Source organism: Ochotona curzoniae, unplaced genomic scaffold (genome assembly GCF_017591425.1).
Source record: "Ochotona curzoniae isolate NIBS_2020 unplaced genomic scaffold, NIBS_Ocur_1.0 scaffold_4763, whole genome shotgun sequence".
Lineage (NCBI taxonomy): Eukaryota > Metazoa > Chordata > Mammalia > Lagomorpha > Ochotonidae > Ochotona > Ochotona curzoniae.
The window spans coordinates 4,626,627-4,647,084 of NW_024467123.1; the positions used below are offsets into that span (position 1 = coordinate 4,626,627).

The following is a 20,458-nucleotide window of genomic DNA, read 5'->3' on the forward strand; positions in this document are numbered from 1 at the left end:
GCCATTACTATCAGTTGTAGACATTTGGAGCGTGAACTACTGGATGGGAGGTCTCACTCTCTCACTTCTGTCTCTAAATAGACCCACTGGAAAACCATATTAGAGTGTTAGAGTTGCAAGAGATGTCAAGGGCTGGTCATCTCCTCCCCTGCTCCCCTTCTCTCAGATGTTACAAACATACCGCACAGATGAAGCAGGTATCATGCCAGGTATGCCCCAGGGCTTCAATAAACTTGTCTCCAGCCTCCACGGGGAAATCGCAGCCATGACACTTGGTGCTGAACAGGTTGATGTAGTCTGCAAAGAAAGGCAGAGTGAGCACTGGGCTCCTGGGCACGCAGGCAGGCAGGAGCAGCCCAGGCACATGGACCCAAGACCAGGACAACCCATCCCAGTTAATGGGCTGGGAGCAGTGGGAGAAACAGGTGACTTGGTGTCAAAAATACAAGAGTATTTTTCTTCTTCTCCCATACTTTGTCCTGGAATTTGTCACCACCTTGTGCTGGTGAAGAAAGAAATGCTGGACTCAACCCTGGATTGATAATGAAACTGTTCAAACCTGGGATAAGTCACCTGACTTCTCAGGGTGTCAACTTTCTCATCATACCGTGAGAATCATTCCAGACCCAGACCCACGGAGCAATGTGCAGGGCTCGGTGCACACCAGCCATACCAGGGGGCTCTCACTCAGTCTCCACTGAGTGCCTGGAAGGAAGGGAGCCGGGCTCTAAGTGCCTGCTACCTCTTGGTGAATCCTCACAGCAGCTCTGTGAAAAGAGGCTATTCCCATCTGAAAAATGAGCAGAACGACTGGGGAGGCTCCCTCACACCAGGCCCGCCAGGCTCCAGAGCGCAGTTCCCTTCCCTGCTTTTCCACTGCCTCAGCTCCTCAGCTGTTGGCCACTGGGCTTTGATAAGTTACACTTCTCAAAAAAGTCTTGTTTAGACCTTGTGTAATGCCAGCTTTCCTCTGTTCTGCTCAGATTTGATCCTCCTTCTCTTGGAGAACACTCAAGTTCTCTCCCAGGACCAAGGAGATGCTGTGCCGCTGCCTTCAGAAAGCCACAGCTGGCATCCAGCTCAGTGAGCCGGGCAGGCTGTCAGCGAGCAGGACATGCTGGGCCACTTCCACCTGAGGGCAATTCCTGTACACCTGTGCACTTCTTCCTCATCACTCCCCATCAGTCTCTCGCACACCTGTGCCCTCCCTTGCACTTCCCAGGATTGTATCAATCAGACTCTGGGCTTGCAGGATGAAATTTCTGCAGTCTTCTGAGCCAGGTTTCTTTCCAGAAAATCCCCCCACCTCAAACAAGAGAGATGAGCTGGCCTTCCTGAAGGCTTTCCTTTCCTTTTCTTCCCTCTTTCTTTCTACCCACTCTTTTATCCATCCATTCCCTATCCTGGCTTGCTTCCACTCACTCACCCAGTCACCATTATCGCTCCCCCACCCACCCGCCATCTCCTGACTGTTTGTGTACAGGCTACTTGTCACCACCTTGTCACCCACCCATGCTGGTGGGTTTGCACGAGGATCTAGAAGGCAGAGATCCTGCTGGGCTCACTTCCACGCATGATCAACACATGTTTGACAGAAGATAAATGAACAGGCAAATGAATGGTTGAAACAGCCCTAGTCAACAGTGATTCCTTCTGCTGGCTTTTCACAGACGAGGCTCTTATAATGGCAAGAATATTTTTCTGGAATGTTTAGTCTCGTTTACTGATTGACTTCTCTGTTTTAAACTTGATTCTGTATGATCTAGACAATTGTCACTTTGTTTAGAAGTTGGTAGTGCAACCTGCCACCCACGTGGAAGGCACAGCTGAAGTTCCTGGCTCCTGGCTTCTGTCTGGCTCAGCCCTGGTTGTGGCAGGCATTTGGGGGAGTAAATCAACAGATGAGATTTTTCTGTCTCTCTCACACTCTGCTGTCTAAATAAACAAACAAGTATTTTAAAAACAGCACAAGTCTGACCCCAATATGTTTTTTGAAAGTTGCTATTTTTACTCCATTTATTCTACGAAAGGGGATTGTCACTGGTGTTGAATTAAGTCAGTGCGTGGGCCTTTCCCTTTGGGCATATCATCTAGCTCCTTGTTTATTTATTCCTTCCTTGATTTCTCCCTGTAGGTCTTTGTAATTTTCTTTGACTCTCTCGCTTATGTCCCACACTGAATTAATACCCTTGTATTTAATGGATTTTATAGCTATGGTAAAAGGTTTTCCATCCATCAATTCACAGACACTCTGTTTGAAAGAGAACTTACTGTTTTCTGAGAGCAATGCTTCCAAAACCACTGGAATCATGTGGGGAGTTTGTTAAAACCCAGATTGCTGAGCTCCACACTCCAGAGTTTCAGATTCTTCAGGTCTGGGGTGAGGCTTGAAGATCTGCATGTCTAATGAGTTCTTGGGTGAGGCTGATGTTGATGGCCCTGGGACCACAGCTGGAGAAACATTTCTGACTCCCAAACCTAACTGAATCTCAGTAATCCAGGCATGGAGCGGTACCCCGTGAAACCATGCTTCTGTCAGTCTTGTGTATACCTGGAATTCATCCTTGACGCTCAGAAGATGAAGCCTGATTATATCATGCTAAGCCAGTCACAAGAAGAGAAATATTGTTCTATTTCACTTGTATGTAGCTCTTTCTTCTGGAAAGTAGTATTAGAGACTTGCTTTATAACAAGGTGAATATGTTTAGCATTACTGAACTGAGCACTTAAAAGTAGCATAAGATGGTGACTTTTATACTATGGCCTTTTTTTTTTCTAATTATAATGAAAAAGAATGATAAGCCCAGTGTTGTGATACAGCAAAAGTTAAGCCACAACTTGCAAACCTAGAGTCCATATTGAATCTCTGGTTCAAGCCCTGGCTACTCTGCTTCCCATCCAGCTCCCTGCTAATGCACTTGGGAGAGCAACAGATGAAGGCTCCAGTAGCTGGGCCCATGTCACCCATAAGGGAGATCAGAATGGAGTGCCCAGCTCCCGGTTTCCACCTGACCAGGACCTGGTTGTTGTGTTCAGTTGGAGAATGAACCAGCAGTTGGACTATCTCTTTCTCTCTGTCTGTTCTCTCTTTATCTTTGAATTTCAAATAAATAAATACTTTTTTTTTTCAGAACTCATTTTAAGAAATGATGACAAGCTTAAGAAGCAAGCACAAAGTCTCATGGCAGGACACTGGTGACATCCCCTCAGGGTGATGTGGTTGTATTTATCAATCCCAAGGCAGACAAACCCTTCCAGGCTTGGGCCCGGCGCGGTGGCGCAAGTGGTTAAGTCCTCGCCTTGCACGCCCGGGATCCCATATGGGCGCCGGTTCTAATCCCGGCAGCCCCGCTTCCCTTCCAGCTCCCTGCCTGTGGCCTGGGAAAGCAGTTGAGGATGGCCCAAAGCTTTGGGACCCTGCACCCGCGTGGGAGACACAGAAGAGGCTCCTGGCTTCGGATCGGCATAGTATCGGCCCGTTGCGGCTCACTTGGGGAGTGAATCATCGGATGGAAGATCTTCCTCTCTGTCTCTCCTCTCTGTATATCCGCCTTTCCAATAAAAAATAATAAAAATAAATCTTTAAAAAAAACAAACCCTTCCAGGCTTGACTTTACCTAACTGTTGGATCATCTAGTCCTCCTTTCTTTACTTTCACATCCAATAAACATATTGAATTTTGTGTGCTCTTTTTAAAACAGAAATTATGTGTGGGTGTTTGGCCTAGCAGTTCAGATGCCCACTTCCTGTATCAGCATGCCTGCTCTGATTTCAGAGCCAGCTCTCTCGACTGCAGCTTCCTGGAGCAGACCTTGGAGGGAGTGTGATGGCTCAAGTAGCTGGGGTCCTGCCACCCACTTGGGAGACCTGGGCAGGTACTGGGGGAGTAGACCTGCAGATCAGAAGGCTTTCTCCCTGTTCTGGCTTTTTTCTTCTCAAGTAAGTGAATAAATAAATACAATTTCTCAATAAAGCACAAACTATATTGTGCTATTTTCTTGCCATAAGCATCAACAATTTCCATTGCTTATGGAAGTGAGTTTTATTTATTTCGATTTCTAAATTAATGATTATTTATTTTGAAAAGCAGAAAGACACACACACACACACACACACACACACACACACACACACACAGAGTTCTCCCATCTGCTGATTTCTTTCCTAAGTCCCTGCAGCAGCAAGGAGTGTAAGGTTGAATCTGGGAACCAGGACTTCAATTCAGGACTCCCTCATGGTGGCAGAAATCTACCCACTTGAGCCATCACCTGCTGTCTCCCAGGGTGCACAATGGCAGGAAGATAGACTTGTGAGAAGTCAGGATTCAAACCCAGCTACTCGGCTGCCCTAAGCAGCATCTTAATTGCTTGGTCAAACATCCACCACAGAAAGTGCGTTTCAAACTGTGCTCCACAGACAGCCACAGATCCATGCATGTTGCCCATGTGCCCTGGACAGGTGCTCTGCTAAGATGAACCTCTGCAAGGGAACAGAGACCCAGAAGAGTTGAGTGCCTTGTCAACAGTCACACAGCCTGGAGAAGGCTCACGTGGGTCTCTCATGGTCCCTGCATCTGATAGGAAGTCTGTTTGCCCACTGTCTTCACCTGTGCCATTGTCAATATGGTGGGTCTCTCTCCAAAAGTCACATCGAAGCTTGATGGCCATTGTGGCTTTAGGCCACCCTAAAGGTGGGACCTTTAGGGGGATCAGTGCCCTTTATGGACTATGCATGGTGAGCTCTGGATTTCTTGGGCTGGATCAGTAATCACAAGGGCAGGTTATTAGAACTGACACTTGGCGTGATGGCTCAATAGTGACCCGGAAGAAGCTCCGGGCTCCAGGCTTTGGATCAGCTCAGCTTTGGCCACTGTGACCAGCTGGGGAGTGAACCAGCAGATGGAAGATCTTTCTCTGTCTTTCTTTCTCTGTGTAAATCTGTCTTTCAAATAAAAAGAAATATTAAGAAAGAAAGAAAAGAAAGAAGGCAGGGCCACCCCTTGTATATGACCTGTCCTTCCACTTTCTGCCATAGATTGAAGCAGAGGGTTGTGGCCCTCACTGGTGCCACAACCTGGATGTATCAGCCTTTGGAACCAGGAATCAGGCAGACCCTCCCTTCTGTTTAAGTGACCCAGTCTCTGTCAGAGCCACAGAAAACAGACTGAGGCATCACAACCCTTTGCCATCTCCTTCCCGCACTTTCTTACTCAAAATAGCATTTTTGGAAAGTTTGTTGGGGTTGTTTTCTGGGGGAAGGGTGGAGAAGGACAGTGGGGTATTCTAATATAGAGACAGGCAGCACTGACACTGGAAATTTATTATTTTCTCATTAAGCCCCAGGCACCAACTGTGGCCTATCACAAATGATGGGAGTTATGTAATGCTTTTAGTAAATGAATAACAGCAACTTGCATTGGCAGAATAGAACTTCTATTAATTACCAATCAGTACTATTAAGCCAGATGTTATCTTCTCTCTTTTATAGCTTTGTATACTGAGGCCCAGAATGACTAAGCACCTTGTTCAAAGTCATTCAATTAACTTTGGAGCTGGAGAGAAAACTCGACAGTGTAGGAACCCACGAAATTTCTTTCAGAATTTATTATAAGCAGGGGAATGTTTTGATTTTTCCCTCGAGGAAGTGAAATGTCTTCATCTTTCTCACTTTTTTTTGTTTTTTTTTTTTAAGATTTATTTTTTATTTGAAAGAGTTACAGAAAGAAAGAGAGAAGAATGGAGAGATCTCCTACTTGCTGGTTCACTCTACAAATGTCTGCAATAGCCAGAGTTGGGCCAGTGTAAAGCTGGGAGCCAGGAACTTCTTCTGGGTCTTTCATGTGTGTTCAGAGGCCCAAGGACTTGCAGTATCCTTTGCTGCTTTCCCAAGTACATTAGAAGGGAGCTGGATGGGAGGTACAACAACCAGGTTTCAAACTGGTACTCATATGGGATGCTGGTTGCTGCAGGTGGAGGACTGGCTAGTTAAGCCACCATGCTGGCCCCCTTTATGATATTTTTTATTTAAAAAAAAGTGCCAAGTATAAAAAAAAGATTCATTTATTTATTGATTGATGCTGGCATTGTTGTAGAGCAGGTTAAACCACCCCTTGCAACACCAGCATCCCTCTGGGAAAGCAGTGAATGATGGTCCAAATGCTTGGGCTCCTACCACCCATATGGGAAACCAGGATGGGCTACTGAGCCAGCCTGAAGAGGATGCTGGCATAGGGCCTGGGACCACAGTCCTTCAGTCCTTGTGATCTCCAATCAGGATAGCCCAGACAGTTGCCCAAGTGACTGTGAGATGCCAATCTGTGATCGCATAAGCTGCATACTCTGTCCCCACCCCAGGAAAGCTGACTCAAGTGAGCAAGGAAACTAGTTCAGTCAACTTTCTGTGTGGAACACAGAGGGTTCCCGCTGCCAGATAAGGTGGGATACAGGTCCTGCCTCTATCCCGTGCCCTCCCACACTGGTGGGCCTTGGCATGGCATTGCACATTCCTACCTTTCTCGCAGTAGGGCTCCCCATCTTCCATGTGGAAGAGGCTGTTCCCAAAGGGCTTCTTGCACGCTGCACACACGAAGCAGGTGGTATGCCACGTCTGCCGCAGGGCATGCATCACTTCCTGGAGAAAGAGCCAGGGTTCAGGACAGAATGGTCCAGGAAAGAGGCGGAAGTGGACAAGGTTTCCCGCTGAGGCCCTGGCCACCACCTGAGCCTGTCAGGAGGGAGCAGGCCTGGGGCATTCTGAGAAAAGGCCCGGCAGGGGGCGGGGGGGTAGCAGGCTGGTTGCATCCAAGTTCCATGCCTTTTCACATATGCTATGGTAACTGGATCCTCCTGTACAACCCAGGAGAGAGGTCCAGCTTATCCCTGCTCTTTTTCTAAAGGGGCATGGTGAGGTCAGGCTATGAAGCAAGAACTCGCTTTGCAGGTGTCTCACAAGCTGTGTGGCATAGGCGTATAATCATCTCTTGCTTCAAGTTCATTTGATCCCTGGCTCTTTGGTGGCCAAACAACTCCCTTCTAAGGATGGAACTGGAGTTACTTTTTGTTCGCAGCAACTTCATGGCTTCCTGATGGGACCTTGCGATCTTGCAGGAGGGGGAGGAGTGGGAGGCAGAGGAGAAGGAGGGGGAGGAGGAGAGGTTGATCCAGGCTGGGACAAAGACAAGGGGCGGAGTCACTTACCCCCATGACCTTGGTGTTACACTTGGCACAAAGTGGGGCAAAAAACTGTTCATAACACCGTTCACAGTAAACGTTATTCTGCTCCTCCACAAACCACATGTCTACTAGGGAGGTCTTGCAGTAGGCACAGTTGAACTCTTCTGGGTGCCAGGAGCGACCCATGGCTACCAGGAAAGGGCCCCTTGAGGAAACAGAGAACAGCACGGAATGAGGCAGCTCCAAAAGCTGCAGGCAGATTATTTCATAATTAACACCCAAGAGTCTGATTTCTGTGACTGTCAACCAGTTACTGTGAAGTTCGGAGAAGGCTGCATGCGAAGAAGTGCTCAGTGTTGCATTGCTCATGATAAAGAGAACCACCTGTCCATGGCAGGTGATGGGTGAGTATATTACAGAATTTAGCTGGCCACTATGGATTTAAGAAGAATAATGACTGGTGTTATGGTGCAGTGGCAGAAGCCACTGCCTGTAACTCTGGCAACCCAAACAAGTGCTAGTTCCAACCCAGCTCTTGCTAAAGCACCTGGGAAAGTAGCAGAAGATGGCCCAAATACTAGCACCCCAGATGGAGTTTCAGGCCCCTGGCTTCAGCCTGGCTCAACCCTGGCCATTGTGGCCATTCTGCCTTTCAAATACATTAAAAAAAAAAAAGAAGAACAATAATGCTGACAGTTAACATGGATTAAGTGTTTATACAAGAAGAATCATGCGGGTTAATGTATTTAATCCTCACGGCAATCTTAAATGGGTATCGTCATGCTACTCCATTTCAGGTAAGGAAATTGAGGCACTGGGCAGTTAAGGCCACTGGGCTGTTAAGCAGGAGACTTGGATGCAAATTAGGGAGTCTAGTCCCAATCAGTCACACAGTGGGAGCATTTTGTGTGCTAACTCTTGCTTTTCTCTATTTGTTATTTCTTCTCTAATGAGGATATATCATTTTAATTTTAAATAAACACACACTCCCACACCCAGCAAGTATGCAAACAAGCACCGTTCACCACCCCTGGCTGTTATGTGTGAAATGACTTGTTCTCCCTTTCGTGTGGCTGACACCTACGAAGGTCCTGGGCCTCAGAAGCCTGTCTGTGGAAAGACCCAGAAGCCATTCGAAAGGAAAGCTGGGTCAAAACCCTCACTGTCAGCCAGCTTGTAACATGCTCCATAAAGTGCAGATTCCCAGCACCCAGCCTTAGCCCCAGGGGGAGCTCCTGGCACGGGTGTGCTGTGCTGAAGTTTTTCTTCTCTGATCTCATGGTGTGCTCCCATCCCCCTACCACCACCCCTAAACACGGTAGGGAAGAGTGGCAGCACTTGGGGCAGTTGCCTCCATAACGGCAGGCAGGACTCAGAGTGGGCAAGCACCAGCATCATTGCCTCCCAGCACCTGGCACAGAGACACAATAGCATGTACCGGATGACATTGTTGCAATGGCCGCAGAGTGGAGTCCGGCTGCTGGCTGGGAAGCGTTCAGCTCTCTGGACGGTGCCCCTGGCCAGAGGGGGTCCCTGGGAGCCTGCAGGGGCATAGGATGGGGCCCCCCGTGGCAGGGTCTGCTTGCTGACGGTGGTGGTGCTTTTGCCAGGGGCAAACTTCTGAGAGAAGCTGTCATCTGTCACCCAGGGGGGACGGCTGGCAGTTTCTGGGGTGCCCCCACCGTAGCCTGCTGCTGAAGTTGCTGGGGGTGCAGGGTTATAATTGGGGGCAGGTGAGGGGGTGTAGGCTGGCGCTGGGGAGGGGGAGTAGGCAGGGGCAGGGGAGGGAGTGTAGGAAGGGGCAGGGGAGGGCGTGTAGGGGGCTGGACTGTAACTGGCTCCTGGCGACGGGCTGTAGGTAGCTGCTGGCACTGCAAGGCAAAAACACCCAAAGAAAAACGCATCAGAAATCTGCTCTCTCCACTGTCTCTGGTCCTAGTCAGAGAGCTGCAAAACAGCAGGAGCTCCAGTGTTTTCGGGGAGACATGCCCTTGAACTTCTTGATACCAAGATTTTCATGATGAGGACCAAGTGCAGGACAGCCTGGGGAGGAATGTGGGTATAAACACCCACCCCATGCATGGTGGGCCTTCCCAGGCCTTGTCCGCCCTTAGTCTGTGCGAGAGGCAGTGGGAGTAGGGCAGGTCAGATTCGACTGCAAGAAAGATGCTTCGAAATGCACTTGTAGAACCCAGACTAGGCCAGACAATAAGACAAAGCTGACCCCTTGATATTGGGTTTTCCAGTTCAGGTTTAGCTACAATCACTTGAAACTCAGGTTGACTTGACTTGCAGGGAGAGTGAGGGTGGGGGAGGGGATTCCATCCTAGGTCGGTTGGGCAGAGGGTGGGGGCAGGATGTCTTGGAGGAGTCAGTGTTAGCCTGGGCAGAGATGCAACCTCTTGGTGTGTGTTGGGGGATCCCTGCAACCCCATGCACGTCTCTTTGGTGGACACAGATTTTTTGAGCAGCCGACTAAGCCTGCTTTGGAAGCAAGGGTGCTAGAAGAGAATGCGCTGGTTGCCCCATTTCTGGTGCCACCTTCTCCTGTTCCCTGAGCATGGAAACACTTTCAGGTCTCCCAGTATGAAAGGAGCACTACAGCCAGCCACTAACCACAGCCCTCTCAGACCTGGATCCTCAAAACCTAACTGTTTTGGACACTCTGTGGCCTCCTGGATGGGGCCCTCGCTTTGTCTCATCCAATGATACACAATAGCCAGTAGTCTCCTCTGCCAGCACAGCAGGTGCCAGCTGCCCCATCCCAGCTCACAGCCTGCCAAGGAGCCCTTGATCCTCAACTCCAGTAAGCACGTGGGGCAGCCTCCTCCCACCACCCTGGTTCCTAAGCGCATGCTGGGCAGATGGACTCTGCTCCCACCTGTGGCCTCTTTCCCCCAGGGTGGATCTGAGCCTGCACTCCAATGCTGCACTCCAATGTACCCATCCTTCAGAGCTGGGGGGTGGGTAGGGACTAGGCCTGCCTTCGTAGCAGTGAATGTACAAAGGGGTGAAAGCCTACACAGCCCTGCCCCCTGGAAGTCATTCTGAGACTGATGTTGGCTTCTAGAAGCAAAACCTTCTCCCTAAGGAATCTTCCTCCCACTTGCTAAGGGGTGGGGAAGCCACATGGGAGATTGTCTGAGTCAGTCCTTGCATTATCCCCTTTGCCCATGAGATCACTGGGGCTGTCCAGGAATGGAACAGTGCGAAGCTCTGAATTGATTCTTTCCAGTGCCTGGCTTCCTCCGTATAGAATGTGAGCCTATCTTCCAGAAAACCCTGGTGCATTGTGTCACTGAGGTATTATTTTCTTCTTCTTTCTTGTTTTAAAATTTTCTTTTTAAGATTTGTTTTCATTGGAAAGGCAGATCAGATTTACAGAGAGAAGGAGATACACAGAGAAAGATCTTCCATCCACTGGTTCACTCCCCAAATGGTCACAATGACTGGAGCTGAGCCAATCCGAAGCCAGGAACCAGGAGCCTCTTCTGGGTCTCCCACTCGGGTTCAAGGTCCCACGGCTTTGGGCTGACCTCCTCTGCTTTCCCAGGCCACAAGCAGGGAGCTGGATGGGAAGTGGAGCAGCTGGGACTTGAACTGGCGCCCATATGGGATCCTGGCACTTGCAAGGTGAGGATTTAGCCACTGAGTCATTGTGCTAGGCCCATGAGCGGTCATTTTCAACAGGAGACTTCGTACTGACTGCACATACTGCAGCATGTGCTTTGACCTTGTTAGATCTCAGTTCCCACAGGATTATTCTGAAGACGAAGGGAAAATGAAAAACTCGAAGTGCTGGCGGAGCAGTGGGACTTAGCAGCTAAAGCCATTGCTTGGTACTCCTGTCCCAGCTTTTTGGCTTCCCACCCAACTTCCTGCTGTTGTCCACCCTGGGAGGCAGCAGATGATGGCCCAAGTGCTCAGCTTCCTACCATCCGTAGGGGGAGACCTGGATAGAGTTTCTGGTCCCTAGCGTTACCTGATTTAATCTTGGCTTTTACAGATGTCTGAGGTGCAAACCCGTGGATGGAAGACGTCTTTGTACTCCACCTTTCTAATAAAAATGAAAATAAAGTGTTGAGCCTAGCACCAGGCACAATGTGTCACCCAATGTGAGGACAGTAAAGCTTTCAGATTTACCTGGTCTTCACCTGGAGAAGCCCAGCCCAGGTAGATGGGAGGTGAGGGGGTGAGGGGGTGAGGCGACACCCTGAAGTCAGATAACTCAGTGCTGATGGAATGCAGGACACCTCTACCTGCCTACAGGGCGTGGCGGGGACCTCCTGGAGTGACCTAGTGCAAGCATTTTGTAAATGTGTGAAGTGTTAAAGGTTTCACCCCTCCTAGGGACCTGGCATAGCTCTCTAGTGCCCAGAGCAAGGTAAGTCTCAGAAGGCTGGGGACAGGGGAGACTCCGGGAACAGGAAGCGGCACACAGAGCCACCTCACCCTCCTAGTACACACCGAGGGAACTTCCACCTCTTCTTGGTAAAGATGTTTTCTACAAGAAGAGATTTAGAACACCCTAAACCCCTGCTGTCCCTGGTGGCTGCTGAGCTCTTGAAACATGGTTAGTGTTAAGTGTGAAATGCACACTGATAAGAATATAAAAATACCTCACTAGTAATGATTTTATTTTGATTAGACACTGAAGCGCTATTCTGAATAAACTGATCTAAATAAAACGTGAAAAGTTCATCGCAAGGGGCTGGTGTAGCAACAAAAGTTGGTAAGGCTGCTGGCTGTGATGCTGGCATCCTATATAGCCACTGGTTTGAGTCCTGGCTGCCCTGCTTCTGACCCAGCTCCCTGCTAATTCACCTGGGAAAAGAGGTAGAGGAAGACCCACTTGCTTGGGCCCCTGCCAAAGGGAGACCCAGAGGAGACTCCTGGCTCTGGCTTTGGCTTGGCCAGGTTTGCCTACATCCCTATGAGCTTTATTTTAAGCCACGTATGAGGCATTCACTTGCTAGCTCCTTTTACACAAGAGGGACCAACCCAGAGCCACCCAGCCGGGAAGAGATCTGTAGCTGGGACTGGCATTCAGGCAGTTGCTCTGATGTGGATCCCTGCTGAACCACTTCCCTGGCCAGGCATACCTACCACAGCCGCCTCCTCCAGCGAGGCCCGGCCTCACTGAGGTGCTCTGAGGGAGACGTCATTTGCTTGCTGCTCCTCTAGGAGCCCCGGGGGTTGCTGCTATTTCTGCATGACGGAATTAAACCCGTCCAAATTAGAAGGCGGTATTTCATCTCTAATTGGCAAGTTCAAAAGGCCCCTATCGCACTCGGCGGCCTTGGCAAGGTGTAATTAAATAATGTGATTTCTGACTCACTCCGGCCCGGCCCGGCCTGGCCCAGTCCGGTTCTCTGGCCCACAGGCCAAAGTGACTGCTCCAAGTTCCCCCAGTGGCTGCATGAACCCGCAGAGACCCCAGCACCAGAGAGTAAGCAAGGCCAGCAAGGCCTCCCCATTCCCCGCCCCCCCACCCTGCCACCCAGCCACCCCTCCCACGGTCCAGGTTTTGGAGGGAGCCCAGGCTAGGCGCCAGAGATAGGAGCTGGGCTGCAAACAACACCCTCAGCCGGGAGGGTGAGGGTGAGAGACTGCTGCTGGGAGCCCTCGGCTTATAGCTGGCACTATTGGCTAGCCGCCCTGAATGCCACTTCAACTCTTCTGGCCTGAGAGAGGGAGATGGAGGGAGGCAGGGCCGCCTCCTTCGCTGCAGGCAGGAATGAGTTAACGTCTGCATGCGGCCTGGGAACCGCAGCACGGAGGCCTGAGGCTCAAGCACTGTCTTGGCAGGCAGCCTGCTTGGGCCCTTGCCTGGAAGGAGGAGGCCAAGGCCCTGGGGCGGACCTGGCTGCCCAGCTGTGAGCACACGCCCCTGGAGTCCTGCCGCCCCCTGGCGGGCCCGCTTGGCACAGCCACTGGGTGATGGGCAATGGGGGACGGACGTGCCAGAAGGGTCTAATTGCTCACCTGAGCAGGGGACAGCAGCTTTGTCTCCAGCACAACCCTACTCTCCTTCCCTGGCCTGTATTTCCTTTCGCTCCACCTGGGAAGCAGAGGAGGCAGTATGTCCTGGCACCTGGTCCAGGCCATAGGCAGGGAGCTTCCTTGCTCTGGCTATGGAGAAGGGCCCCCTGGGACCTCCCTCTTGGGTGACACAGAGAAGCCTTCCCTGTCCCTCTCCCCTCATTCTTTGCCATACAAGCTGCTGACTTCCTGGTAGCCTCAGTTTTACCCTGAAGCAAGTGGATGGCAAAGTCATGCCAGTTGTCAGGGCCTGGTAATGTTCAGGGTACATTCATTCCATTGTGCTGTAGACCTAAATCTGCCCTAGAACAGGAGATCTGCTTAAAAATTAGATGGGAGAGCAGGGAGAGCAGGGAAAACAGGGAGAGAAGAGCTGGCGCTGTGGTATGTCACCTCCACCTGAGCTTGCAGTGCCAGCATCCCCTGTGGATACCAGTTCAAGTCCAGGCTGCCCCAGCTCCCTACTAATCAGCCTGGAAAGCAGTGGACAATGGCCCCAGTGCTTGGGCCCTGTACTCACGTGGGAGACCTGGATGAAGCACCTGGCTTCTATCTCCTGGCTCCAGCCTGGTCCAATCCTGGCTGTTGTGACCATTTGGGAGTAAACCCAGTTAATGGAAGATATTTTCTCTCTCCTCCTCTCTATGTAGCTCTTTCAAATAAAATAATTTTTTAAAAATTCATGACTTTTTTTCCATACTCATCTTTCCAGACTCATCTTCTAGGCATTTGTTGAAGACCCCCTCCTGTGTTAAAAGTATGAGGCTTGGCACAAAAGGATGTGCCCATCGAAACTGTCTTGCCCACTGGTGGAGTGGGCACCAAGGGACCGCTCTGGGAACCCTGTGCGCTCTGTCCCTGAGTGTTCACAATGCACAGCTCATGGCTCGTTCTCTGCCTGTTCTCAGCTGTCCCCTTTCCAATAGTGTGACCCTCATGCACTTGTCTATGCCTTCATTCTCTGTGCCGTGGCTGAGCAGCGTCTCCTCTGGGCTGGGCCTGAGTCAAGGGCACATAGCAGAGGAACTCCACCCTAGCCCTGCCCTGCTAGAGGCACTCCAGTGAGAGGAGGCCAGGGAGACCAAACCCAGCGGCCTGAGTGCTATGGGACAACGTGGGCGACCAGGGCCTGGGGACTTCCTCCGCACCACCACCTGGTAAAACACCTGCTGAAGACTCCCTCCTAAGGTTCCTTAAACAGCCCGTGGGAAGCTCTGCCTACAAGGCCTGACTCTGCCTACAAAAGAGGTAGACATGGGTATGAGTCCTCATCTCAGAGGGGTTAGGCTGGCGATATCAGATGTTGTCCAAACCCATGGCACGTGATCATAATTGCCTGTGGCTCTGGCTCTGGTCATCCCCAGATGTGGGAGAACAGTGTCTCCCTTCTAAACCCTCTATTGCTCTCATCTGGAATCAGGGCATTTACAGCCAGCACCATCCTCTTGCTAGCTTAGGAAGCTGCAGTCCCACCAGGCACCACCCACCTGTCTCCCTAAGGTCAGATGTGAGCTCTGTGGGTTCTGGCCCGCAGCTGCGGGGAGGAGGGCTGTGCCTCATTGCAAGGACCCTGCCAAGCACCAGGGGCCGTGATTGGCTTAGATAGCCTCCCTCCCGCTCAGCGTCTCACCTGGCTGGTAGACAGACGGCCGGATGCTGGCAGTGGTGACGACCCGGGGCTTGGGCGCAGGGGTCGTAGGGCCCTCGCTGTAGCTGGTGTGGGAGGCAGGTGCTGGAGAGGCAGCCGCTGCAGGACTGTAGGCAGAGGCCTGGGGCCTGGAACTGAAGGGGGGGGAAGAATTACAACACGATGGCCCCAGGGGGTCCTGGGTTTACCCCTAGAACAGATTGGCTCCCCAGTCTTTAGGAGTCCCTCTGTGAGGGAACAAGCTGAGTGCAATATCTCCAGGGAAGAAAGGCCGGGAGTCTTGGGAGTGGGGAAGGGAATTCTCCTGGGGTGGCTAGCGCGTCTGTGCTGGGAGAGAGGGAGGAAGACCAGCACCCTATGGGAGATAATGCCCGGGAGGGGCTGGGGTGCTGTGGAAGAACCTGAAGCAGGACACAGGGAGGGACAGAGGTGGTCAGAGCTGTCCTAGAGCTTCAGGTTTCTAGGCAAGAAAGCCCCAGGAAGGAGTTCATGAAAAGGTCTCCCAACTGCTCCATTTAATGCATACATATACACAAACCCGCACCTGCATGCACACACACACTCTTCTATACAGAATTCCTGCCGCCTTTCTCCAGCAGTTAGGGGTAAAAGGGCATACTAACAGTCTTTTCCCACTGGGCTCCAGGGACTATATGGGACAGAGAGGCGGGAAGAAGTGTCCTAGGGGTAGCATTCGCCCTAGCAGTTAAGATGCCCACATCCTACACCAGAGCCCATGGGGGTCCATATCCAGCTGCGACTCCTGACTCCAGCTTCCTGTTAACACAGAGCCTGGGAGCTGTGGTGATGGTTCAAGTAGGAGAGTCCCTGCTGCTCACAGGACAGAGTTCCTACAACCCCTCACCCAGACATGGAAGGAATTCGGGCATGACCAGCAGATGGGTGCACTCCCCCACAATGTGAGTAAGTGTGTGTGCCTCCACAATAAGCTTATGTTTGTAAGGTGTCTAGTTCATTGCCTCAGGAAACACCATGCTCAGACTCTTACCTCACAGAGGCTCCTGGCTCCAAGAACCTCTGGAGTTTCACTAACCTTGGCTGACCCGTGTTTTCCGATTTCTTTTGTTTATGAAACTCTTCCCTTGGTATGCAATAAATGCACACCTTACAGAACTCACCCATGCTTGTGTGCCTGCATGGAACTCGCGTGGCCCTGCAGCCACTGGGTGCCACCAGGGCCACGCGACCACACCTACACCCACAACAAACAGGTCATTGGTGGGGACAATGTTGAAGGAAGCCCTGCAAATATCAGGGGTATTCCAAAAAGTCTGTGGAGCAAGTGGACTTAAATGGTAAGTTTGTTGCAGTGCAGGCAGTTGCTAAATGCATACATAATGTTTTGGGTTTTTTTTTATACATATAGCACACATTTTCCACTGACTTTCTGAAGACCCCACATATGCTGTCCTCCTCCCACACCCCTTGTTTTTGGCTTCCGTCTTCCTGTCATCTTTCTGCGTGTTCCCCGTAGGCCCTGACTCTTCCTATCCTTAGGGGGCAGAGAGGGCATGCCTTCCTCTCTAGGGTTCTGGGAACTTCCCAATTTGCCAAGGTTCTATTGGAATGAAGCACTGTCCTGCCTCTCTGGGCCCATCTGTGGATAGCCCAGTGGATGGGGGAAGGGCTCAGTACAAGGGAGTCCAATGGATGCTTGGCTTCCACTGTGGCCAGAGAAGGGTCAGGGACAAGGGTTCTAGGCCAGATTCTGCCAGCAGTAGGGGATTCTGGGCCAGAGTCTTGGGACCTTGGGGTCCTGTGCCAGGGACAGGAGGCATAGACCAAAACTGCCCAGTAAGCATTTTGAAGTCATCCCCTCTTGCCTCCCAGGAAGCCCTCCAGCTCCAGGCCAGTTCATGTGCTGTGCTGGGCAGGGCTGGCAGCTGGGCTCAGAACACTACCACTCAACCCCTTCTGCTCCAGCCCAGTGTCCTGCTATGAAAACTCCTGGGACCCACGTCAAATTCTAGAGAGGCCTCAGGCTCTCCTGGCAGGGCAAATGGCAAGAAGGACTTGCCCTGTTGAGAGTGCCCCAAATGGTTGCACATCAGGCAGGTTGGGACATGGAGGCCTGAAGCTGGTGCCAGAGCCTGCCCCTGAGCGGGGCTAGGGCCTCGGCCTCTGGTGCTGAGTTCTTGCTCTCTACAATTTCCTCTCTGCATAAGTTGCAAGGCCCTTATATGATGTAGCTTGTTAAATGTCACCAAGAAAACTGGTGGCCCAATGCTGGGCTCCCATGTGAGGCTTGAGTTTGCACTAGGAAAAGACCAGGCTTGGAACTACATGGGTCAGTGTGAAGTCTAGGCATGTGTAGCCTGGCTCAGTCCTGCTACAGCCTGCAGTCACGGACTCATGTACCCCAGCCTAGAGACACACTTCTCCTGTAGAGAGGCAGCTTGAGAATCTGGCCGCTGACCCCTGGTACCAACTAGATGACTTATTGGAAACCCAGGGAGCTGGGCCAGCAGCCCTGGCTGTGGCATTTCCTCCCTGCTCCAGAGTGACCAGAGTGACCTGTCCAGCCTGCCTCAGACCTCCCTGTACCTGCTCCTCATCTTGGCAGATATACAGGAGGACCCCCAGGTCCTTTTGCCCTTTTTCTGGTCTAAGTGCTTACATATGTTTGTTTTTTCACGACCCTATGCCGAACATCCTAGCATGAGAAGAACTGGGGTTTGTAGTGGTTAGGTCACTTTCTCGAGGTCACAGTTAAGTGGCACAGCAGAGATTGAATCCCACTATACCTGCTGTCTATCATGCTGATATCCTTCTTCATCAAGCAAAGGAAATGTATTGGAGATGAGCATGTTGGTGGCTAAACTCCAGCTGAGCAAATCTCACCTTTCTCCCACGCCCAGTTCAAGACTCCCTCTTTCCAAGAAGCCATTCTTGGTCTCCCCAAGTCCCCAGGAATGACTTTCATTCTTTCATCAGAATTGAATGCACATTCCCCCTTTTTACATCTGACTCTGTGTGTGTGTGTGTGTACACGCTGAGAGCGACAGAGCGAGAGAGAGACAGAGGAAGGACTTTTACCTCTCTCACCGGAGCATGTGTCCCTAGGGACAGGGCAACATCCCTGGGCAGGGCCTCTCCTGTGCCCCATCTCTGCAGTCAGGGCTGGCACTGTGGGCATTTACCTTGGACCATCCGCAGGGCTTGAGGCAGGGGCTGCGTGGGCAGTGGCTGCAGCCAGGGGCGGCGAGGCTGGGCTGGGAGAGGCGGCAGCAGGCAGCTGGGCAGAAGCGGGCAGCAGCGGGGTGGCGGCCTGGTTGGTGCACACTGGAGCATGCTCAATGGGGGTGCTGATGAGGCGGACCGAAAAAGACAACAGGTCAAAGGGGTCCCTAGACCCCCTAAGGCCCCCAGACCCTGCAAGCAGCCCCCTCTGTGTGAAGGTGGCTGTTCTTGGCAGAGGTGGGCTGAACAGGAAGCACCATGGGCACAGCACAGAAGCCTCCAGTGGGTGTGTCCTTTGGGGTCAAGGCCAGAGATCCGCCAGCAGCCTGGGAGGGACAGCTCAGACCCCAGAAGAATACCCTCCGTGTGGGAGATATTTCCTTTCCCAAAATGTCCAAACTTACTTAGTTTTCTTTCTCAGCAGAACACCATGCAATGAAGAAGTAGGGTGGATTACCCACCAGGTTCTATCTGTTCTGTTTTCCTCTTGCTTCCATCTTTCCCCACTGCGCTGGGGCATGCACTGCATGGACCCCGGGGAGGGATGAAGTAGCAAACAGAGCAGAGGCCAACATCTGAGCATCTAGGGCTTAGCCACTGGAGTTCTGAGAACCCGAATATGAAGCTGAGAAAAACTCAGGACCCTAACACTACCTTTACAAGATGTGTGACAGCCACCTGGCCAGTTCTCTCAGTCGCGAGAGGGCAGTGGGGTATACGGGAGTCAAGACAGAGGCACCTGTGTCCTTTTTAGGAGTAAACCCTGGGGAAGCAGCCGAGCCACAGGCTTCCCCATGCCCATGCTGAGGGGCCAGATGGCCCAAGAAACCCATGCCGAGGTGTGGCCAGGACATGGCCCTGAGCACGCTCAGATCTGGAGGCTTTGCCAGAGAGAAGGATAGAAATGGATGCTCGGTGTGGACAGGTGTGTATGCATGAGGGGCTGGTTGGCTCAGAAGATGCCAGAAGATACCACGACTGATGATGAGATGCCTATGCATCCCACCCCCAACGCCTGGGCACTCTGTGGGCATGCCATCCCTGGAAACACTCCGAGAAGACTGGAGCGGCCAGAGCCTGGACTTCATGGGATTAAATGTGTTACCTGTGAAATGGGGGCAGAAGGGAAATTAAATTCTAGAAAAACAAATGCAGGTGCCTTGAGCTTCACTGTGTTCCCACATCAGCACCTCCTGCTTTGATTCTCATCTTTGGCTCCTGACTCCCATTCCCTGCTAAGGCAGACTGTGAGGAACAGTTTCTGTCCTGCACGTGAGAGACACCCAACTCCCACTCCAGGCCAGCCCCAGGCTTTGTGGACACCTGGAAGTAAACCAGCAGACAGGTCCTCTAGCTTGCTATCTTTCAAATAAACAAATGGATTTTTAAAATGGAAACGTGCATTCTTTTCCCTTCAACTTGTATTGCAGCAGCAACAGGAGAAACGGACCTCCACAGGTGGGTGCAGCCTTCTGCTCAGCATCTCCTTTGTCACTCACTTCCTGAGCTCACTCTGTGTGCCTGCTTATCATGCTCTGAATTTCCCACAACAGCCCTCCACGGTGGATATCGTGGACTCCACTAACAGGTGGCAGAATGAAAACCCAGGGAATTCAGTTGCTCAGTGACGTTTTGATGTCCCAGACCTTATTGCTAGGGATGGGAGAATCTGATCCCTGGAAAGAAAGAAATGTCTTCCCGTGATTGGCTAAGTAGATGCCGTGTCCCGCCCCTGCCACAAGGTGTGACTCAGATGGGCACTGGTTAGAATTATGATGTTTCCCCTTGCTGAGTGTCTGTCCAAGAATGAGCACACCCCACCACTACGCCCATCCTCTACTCGATCCCCTCCATCTCCCCAGGCCACTGGTTTTCCAAGCCTGGCTTCTTGCATGGGCATTCTGAGGTTCAGAAAGGTTGTTCTGGCCAAGACTCACACAGTGGTCAGGTGGCAGAGCAAGGCTGGAGCTTGCATCATGACCTTGGCCAGACTTTCAGATGCCTGTGGATCATCGCCTAGTGATATTGTGCAAACTGGAGCTTCTGGATGAAGAGGCCTAGGCTTGGAGCTGGCATTCTCAGTCTCTAACAAGGTCCAAGGTGCTGTTGACACAGCCGGCCAGGTATGCTCGGGATCTGCCTGACACAGCAAGACCCAGCCAGTGCATGAAGTAGATCAAGAGGACAGGGAAGGATACAGCTGGAGCACTGACAAGGCTACTGGTTGACATCTCCATGGAAGAGAGTACCAGCATCAGCCCTGAACTGTGTGGGAGCTATCTGCAACGGGCATGGGCAGTGGACACATCCCACCCAGGCCGGGTTCCCTGGCCTAAGGGTCAAAGGGGGAAGCCTTGGGAAGCCTGCAGGTAACCCTTCCGTGGACGGTCGCTGC

The 20,458-nt window shown here is 51.6% G+C and overlaps 1 protein-coding gene across 7 annotated transcripts in view; it reads right to left on the bottom strand.

Annotated features, from left to right (window-relative positions):
- Positions 1-20,458, bottom strand: part of LDB3 (LIM domain binding 3) — a 56,507-nt gene that overhangs the window by 8,920 nt on the left and 27,129 nt on the right. For 4 of the 7 annotated variants that reach the window (XM_040970448.1, XM_040970449.1, XM_040970447.1 and 1 more), the window contains 5 exons: positions 14,845-14,990; positions 8,611-9,043; positions 7,197-7,377; positions 6,510-6,630; positions 182-297 (listed from right to left, as the gene is read on the bottom strand). In XM_040970448.1, the coding sequence (XP_040826382.1) occupies positions 182-297; positions 6,510-6,630; positions 7,197-7,377; positions 8,611-9,043; positions 14,845-14,990 (997 nt within the window). Of the gene's footprint in view, positions 1-181; positions 298-6,509; positions 6,631-7,196; positions 7,378-8,610; positions 9,044-14,844; positions 14,991-18,023; positions 18,189-20,458 lie in introns of all 7 variants that reach the window. The other 3 variants (XM_040970445.1, XM_040970444.1, XM_040970443.1) reach the window with 1 other exon arrangement.